The sequence below is a fragment of the Aptenodytes forsteri genome, unplaced genomic scaffold (assembly GCF_000699145.1).
Source record: "Aptenodytes forsteri isolate BGI_AS27 unplaced genomic scaffold, ASM69914v1 Scaffold267, whole genome shotgun sequence".
Classification (NCBI taxonomy): Eukaryota; Metazoa; Chordata; class Aves; order Sphenisciformes; family Spheniscidae; genus Aptenodytes; species Aptenodytes forsteri.
The window spans coordinates 3,764,672-3,771,541 of NW_008794173.1; the positions used below are offsets into that span (position 1 = coordinate 3,764,672).

The 6,870-nt window shown below is 41.3% G+C and overlaps 2 protein-coding genes across 2 annotated transcripts in view; one reads left to right on the top strand and one right to left on the bottom strand.

Annotated features, from left to right (window-relative positions):
* The window catches only part of RBSN (rabenosyn, RAB effector), a 16,823-nt gene extending 12,430 nt beyond the window's left edge, over positions 1-4,393 (top strand). The window contains exon 11 of the mRNA XM_009283862.2: positions 738-4,393. Coding sequence (XP_009282137.1) covers positions 738-1,874 — 1,137 coding nt within the window. The 3' untranslated portion in view covers positions 1,875-4,393. The remainder of the gene's footprint in view (positions 1-737) is intronic.
* A 929-nt stretch (positions 4,394-5,322) lies between these two features.
* Positions 5,323-6,864, bottom strand: MRPS25 (mitochondrial ribosomal protein S25). The gene is made up of 4 exons (XM_009283874.1): positions 6,709-6,864; positions 6,505-6,611; positions 5,940-6,027; positions 5,323-5,707 (listed from the first exon to the last, which is right to left on the bottom strand). The coding sequence occupies exons 1-4, from the start codon at positions 6,840-6,842 to the stop codon at positions 5,515-5,517; spliced, it is 522 nt and encodes a 173-aa protein (XP_009282149.1). The 5' UTR covers positions 6,843-6,864; the 3' UTR covers positions 5,323-5,514.
* Between the last annotated feature and the right edge of the window lie 6 nt (positions 6,865-6,870).

The following is a 6,870-nucleotide window of genomic DNA, read 5'->3' on the forward strand; positions in this document are numbered from 1 at the left end:
GGAGTGAGCGAGCGGCTGTGTGGGGCTCAGTTGCTGGCTGGGGTTAAACCACGACAATTGCATGTGCTCTTTTCTGCTGCAGCACATGCAGAGCAAACCCTAAACTAAGTATGTTAGTTTACATGGATTTTCAAATTGTGTTCTGGAGTTCATTTGCACAAGTAGAATTTGGAGACTTCTTTCAGTGGTGAAAAAGGCCTTATTAGAATAAGGATGCCTCTTCAGAGAGAGAGGGATTTTCAGTTAGGAGGGAGGACATCATTAATTGTAAACTAAACCAGCTTTATCTTGAGGTAGAAGTTGAGGAATAAGAATCGGTGCACTCCAAAAGCTAATGATATCGGTGACCTTTAACACTGATGTTCTATTCCAGATGTATGCTGTAGTCAGATGTGATACGGTTACTGTCCAGATTGATCTAGACCACTCTTTGCACAGTTGCATTAGGTATTTTTTTTGCTCTATATAAAGCACTGTTGCTGCTCCTACTTGCCCTCAAGTTTGTAGAGGCAGCTGTCATGGGATTTTGATCAATAGCATCAGAAACAAACTGAAGGGAAGCATTTAGGTAGTATTATGAAAACAAGCATTTTCTGCAAAGTAACCAAAAATGCAGCTGATACCTTTCAGTGACAGCCAGCGATGTCTAAGATAAGCTAACTTCTTGTACCTATGGATATTTAGAATGCAATTTTTCAAGCTCATGGTGTTCTCTTACTACATGTTTTTTGTTTTAGGTGGCTCTCGAAACACATGGAAAACAAGAGGAAAAGCAGAAAGACTTTATCTTCAGATCTGCAGCCGCAGTTAATGGTGATGCAACTCACCTGAAAAAAGGAATAGTCAGGAAATCTGAAGGCTGGTTACCTACATCTAGCATATCAAGAGAGAGTGAGATAGCAGACCCACTTCTTCAGCAGATTGACAATATCACATCCTTTATTAAGCAAGCAAAGGCAGCTAATAGGATAGACGAGGTCCATATGTTGCAAGAGAACCTGAGGCAGCTTCAGGATGAATATGATCAACAACAAACTCTGAAAGCTATTGAGCTTTCTAAAAAACAGGCAGAAGAGGAAGAGATGCAGAGGGAGGAACTTCAGGTCCTTCGTGAAAAAGAGTGGGAAAGAGAACACCACAAATTCATGTCTCAGCATTCAAGGACATGCTCCTTAGACTTCAGAGAAGTCAAGCAGCATCAGCATGAAGTTGCAAAAGAGAATCGGAACTTGACAGCACATGCATTGGATTTAGATATTCCTCAGATCAAAGGGGACCCAGGTTTTGAAACTCCTGCTGTTGAGCAGCTGCCAGCTAAAGAGCACTTGGTCTTCACACTCAAACCCCAGAACGTCCCAAAGTGTGACAAAGACCAAGATCAGACAGCCTGTCTAAACCCCTTTGAAGATGAAGCAGATACCCCGCAGTTAGAGGAAGATCCCACTAACCCATTTGCCAAAGACACTTCTCCAATGGTTTCATTCTCTAACACAGCTCTGCAAAGTGATAAAAAAGAATATAATCCATTTGAAAATGAGGAGGAGGATGAAGAAACTAATGGAGCACCTGGCAGTACTTCAAACCCTTTTGAAGAGGATGAAAATCCATTTCAAAAGCCTGGGGGCAGTTGGAATTCTGGGAATCCATTTGAAGAGGGATCCTCTGCTAATCCCTTTGAAGTGGAGGATGGCAATGAGATCTCTGGAGAGGAGGCTATAGAGGAAGAGCTGCTTCTCCAACAGATAGATAATATCAAAGCTTATATTTTTGATGCCAAACACAGTGGACGAATGGATGAGGTGGAGGTACTGACAGAGAACTTAAAGGAATTGAAGCGCACATTAGCAAAGCAGAAGGAGAAATCCAACTGCTGAAGCAGAAGGAGGGCTGTGTAATAATTATTGTAAGTCTGCTGTTACATATGAGAAGGTAGAGCAGATACTTACGAACAGGAGTACAGATCACAAGAGGGAATTGGGAGAATCTTGACTTTTATGCACTTTCAGTTAAGCATTTCCACTACTACTCAGTCTTGAAGAAAGAATTATTGAGGTATGCTGCTGGTCTCAAATGCTTATACTAAGAAATTTTAAAATAACTTGTTACAACACTCTCTTAATGGTAACTGGTCTTACTGTGTGCTTATTTTGGTCAAAGTGGTTAAGTGCTAATAGGGAACTGTGATTTGGAAATGGTTGCAATGTTGGTTTGTCATCTTTACCCCTTTCTGCTGTAGTATTGTAGTATGGGCCTTTCAAGTGGGGCTTTGACTAAAGAGAGATGAAAAAACTTTTCTCAGACTTCTGCATCTTCTGATAATGACACAGTGCTGTGTTACAGGCTAGCTCAATTGCCTAATGGTGTTATGAGAAAGTGCTGTTAAAAGGCTACTGTGATTCCTTGAGGTGCTGAATATACGGGCTTGCAGATCAATTTTGTGCAATGCTAATACATAAGAGATTTTAAGACTGAGAAGAACTTTATAACTGATCTTAATATGAGTAACTCTTTAATGTGTTTATAAAAATTCCCAAGTAAAATTCAGATGGTGTCTTTTCATCACTTTCAGTTTCCCATTTGCTCTGAGCGCAAACTACAGTGTAATAGAGAACCATGCTGGCTTCAGAGACCTGCTTGTGAGGGAACAAGTATCTACTTGTTTCCAGGGAAAAGAGCATCAGGCTAGCACCATTTCAAACTATAATGTAAAGGGTGACCCTTCGATTCCTAATTATCTTATGGAATCTACACATTCCTTTAAATTCTCTGGGTGACAGAATGATCATGTTTGTCATATTTGTGAGACTGGAACCCTCTTTTTGTAGCATTCAAGGAACAAAAATCTTGTTTACAATGGAAAGCTGAAGTGCCACTGAACTGGAATTCTGTGAAAGCTGGGAGACAAAGTCCACGACTGTGATAGGGCCAAATAGCAATTCTCTTTCATATTTGATTCCCCTCAGAAGTTATGAGAATCAGGCATGTCTGTCTTAAATAAGAAGCTCCAAATTGGAGTCATCTTGTGATCCTGTGGTCTGGGGGATGACTAGGTGATGGCCAGCACCTGTGATGCAGAAGGGCTTAGAACTGGGCTTCTGAAGATTGGCATCAGAAATGTAGGATCATTTCAGGGTTAGCTCAGCCTGTATCTTTGGGAAAGATGGAGCCTGAGCTGCTTTGATTTTTGTCTTTGAAAGGCAGAGGTCCATCATCAGGCATTGGTGTTGGAAAGGGTGGTGGGGAGGAGTTAGTCTAAAGGGTGTATTTATTTGAAGCTGAAATAGAGGAAAATCAGGCAGATCACACTGTGTAGCACTAATAATAGTGGGCTTACCCAGAAGTGTAAACTTTTATGGAATAGGACGTCTTTTAACTATGTCTCTGATAATATATGTTAGCATAGCTGCAACCCAAGCATTGCATAATATTTTAGAGACACAAATAATTATGCTACCTAAAGAGCAGGAATTCTAGTTTTATTTTGCTGTAAGTAAGTGGAGGTAGGGACTTGTGGAACTGTTGTTTAAATAAACCAAACCACCTCTATCCTCACTTAACAGCACTAGTAACTGATCAAAATAACTTAGAGCAGCCAGTTAAGGACAGCTGATGTTCTTCTTACTGTAGCCTAAGTCTGAAGTTGAAAGGTATGCAGAACAGGTTGTCTTAAGACCATGAAGTTTTTATACTGAGATGTTTTATTAGAGTTGATCGAGTCTCCGAGTGTTATTTTGCACCAAGTGAAAGGAAGAATGGAGGATTCTGAAAGGTCGTAAACTAACAAAACGCATGCACTGTGGCACCAGATTTACGAAGGCAGCAAAAAATAAATGTTAAGATAGCTAAACATAATCCCTGGAATTGTTTGTTTTAACAGAAATAGTATAAGGTAGTTATTTAAGACAGACTTGTTTGCTAGTCAAGAGGATTGCTCCCTGCACTGTAACCTAAAGCTTTTTTTGGTATCGACATGAAAAAAATGTTTCAGTGGCTTCAGCTTTCACATTTAAAAAGTGTTTTTTCCTTGTTGCAACTATTCTGCCTTGTTTGTATTTTCAGTCTAATACACTAATAATGAAAGTATCCTTATTGTACATGTAGTAATGTATTTTTACAAGCAGATAACAGACTAGCATACCTCGTGATCTTTGTCAGTGTTAAATGTGATAGACTAGACATCTGATACTAAAGTCGTCTCCAAAGTGAAGACCTTATGCTGGTATTTGGACTGCTGTGAGGCTCACAAGGCACAATGGAATAAAGGCATCTTGACCCTAAAGCTCAATAAATAACTAGCGTTGACTTTTGTTAAAATTGCATGCATTCTCTGTATGGAAACTTTGTAAACAGAGATGAAATAAACCAACATGTTTATTTTGTGCTGTGTTCATCCTTGACAATTTTTACAGGACGCTTGAATTGGTGTGAAATTTTGTACTGGACCATTAGCTCAGAAATGCTGAAATACAGTTCTACATTAATTTGCATATATAAGCCTGACTTAAAGGTATGTACAGTTATCAAATTCCAAGCAATATAGTACAATCTATCATATGTTTATGTACTATTATAGGTATAGTGTAATTGTTTGGTGAGGCAGAAGCTATGACGATTTAGAAGGGGGTTTTGACCATGTGCAGGGAGTAGGAGCATTTGAGGTAGAAGTTACATAGCAGCACTGGACTTTGAAGCATAATGGACTTGCTGGCTAGGATTTGCTGGAAGTTGATAAATCTAGACACAGTTCTCCTCTGTATGTGGTTTTTTGGGTTTTTTTTTTTTTAGAGGAAGACTGTTTAGGAAATTGTCTTAATTTAAGAGTAGCTTTAAATTTTTTTTGAAGGACAATAAAGGTAATTGTAAAGCATTATCTTTCAAATACCAGCTTACATGTTCTCCTTTACTGCTGATATTCTTGATCAGTGCTTCTCAGAGCTGCAGTATCAACTGCAAAAGTTGTATCTTGTTGTAAATGAGACTTCTAACTGAGTGGCAACTAAATAAATTAAGAAAATTCAGCATGTAGTTTGAGCCTGGAGTTACATTATCATTTGGCTGTCTTCAGTTAGTACAAGATGGAAATCAGCAGGAACACTTCTATACCACTTTCTAAATTGTGGAATTCTGTGCTGCTTCGAAGATAAATTAACTTTTCAGTCTAGTGTCTCTATCCCAAAGCAAACACGATCTTGTTTTTGTCGTAACCTTATACATGCACATGAGTAGGAAATAGGGCTCTAGTCATTCTGTTTTCCTTATTGTTCTGTTTTCCTCTTATGCAGTGTTGACTGTAATGCTTTGTAAAACTGGCACCAAAAAAGCTGGGTTTTCAACTTTTATTTATTTTTCACTTTAATTGTAGTAGTTGTAGCTGTAAGAAGACTTATGAGACAAGGTTGTCTGTATTATATGAACTTGCTTGTTCCTGTTTCCAGGACCTTGTTAGCTCTTGTCTCTCACTGAAGTACCCTGATCGTCCAGCCCTGAGGAAAAACAGCTGCATGAGTCAAGATGTCAGGCTGATGCTTCATTCTTCATAGCAGCTTTGTATTTTCCCCTCATCTCTTTGGGCAGTGGCACAAAAGCAGGGCAGGGAACTTGGCCTTCAATTTCACACATGCATTCTCGCAGATGATACTTCTTGGGCCCAAAAGTTGCTGGATGTGATAGTTTTTTCCTTTCTCTTTCCTCTTTTTCAAGCGTTTCTCTAGAAAAAAGATCTGTTTGTTACTATCAGAAGCCTGAATGGCAACATTTCCTCTCCCTTCCCTGGACCCAATTTGGATGGATTTACAGTTCCTAGCTTCTGAACTTTACCTAGCTCATGTCAATTTTGTCTGGGAAAAGTGGTATTTCCTTCTGTATACCTGACAAAAGTTTGCAGGGATCGTATTATGAGGTATGCTAGACTGTATGTTAGCTTATTAAGTGTTACTTACTTGCTTTTCCCCAAGATTTTTCTAATGTGCTCAGTTATCTCCTTGTTGGTTTTATCTTCTACGTCAACCAAAACTTGTTCTCCGTTGTCTGTCAAGAAAGATTTGTAATAGTATATATCAAACGGTACCCCTTCCCTACCCCATGCTGTTTCAATGTAGCTGCAAAAAGTGTTTTAAACACAAAACTAAGCCATCTGCTTCTCTACTACAGTTAATGTACACTGTAACGTTTCAATAAGCAAAGCAAAGCCTGCATCTAGGAGGACTCTAGGACAGCTGGCAGACGTGTGAGGCAGTGGAGGTGAGCACAGGGTCTTTGCTAACACATAAAGCTGCTTTTCTCAACAAGCACCCTTCTTCCTGCTTTGCAGGCCGAGACGTGGGGGCCAAGTTAGAATCACAGAAACGCGGATCAAACCGCGCTTCTGGCGTGAAAACCGTCGCTGCCCTGACGCCTCCTGCAGATGACTCTGCTCGGGGGAAGCCCTGCTCGGGGCTCACGACGGGGCCCGGGGCCGGAGCGCTCTCAAGGCAGGCCTGGCTGTCTGGTCCCGGCGGCACCTACCCAGGTAGAACCGGACGAAGGGCGAGGGCGTCATGTTCCTGAACAGCATGATCTGCACCCAGGGGTTCTTGTACTGGATCTGGGGGATGTTGAAAAACACAAACTTTCTGGAAAGAAGGAGAAGAAAAACACACAAACGCAAGTCGAGATATCTCTGAGGAAGGCGCAGACCGCCCCGCGCTCCCGCCGCGCCCCCGCGCTCACCTCGCCCCCTCGCTCAGCTCTCCCGCCGTGTTGTAGTTCACGGTCATCACCTTCACCGAGCTCTTGAAGATGACGTCGCCCTGGCTGAGATACTGCAGCGTCCGCCTGATGGGGAACCGGCCTTTCATCGGCATGGCGGCGGCCTGGGCCCGGCTCGGCTCC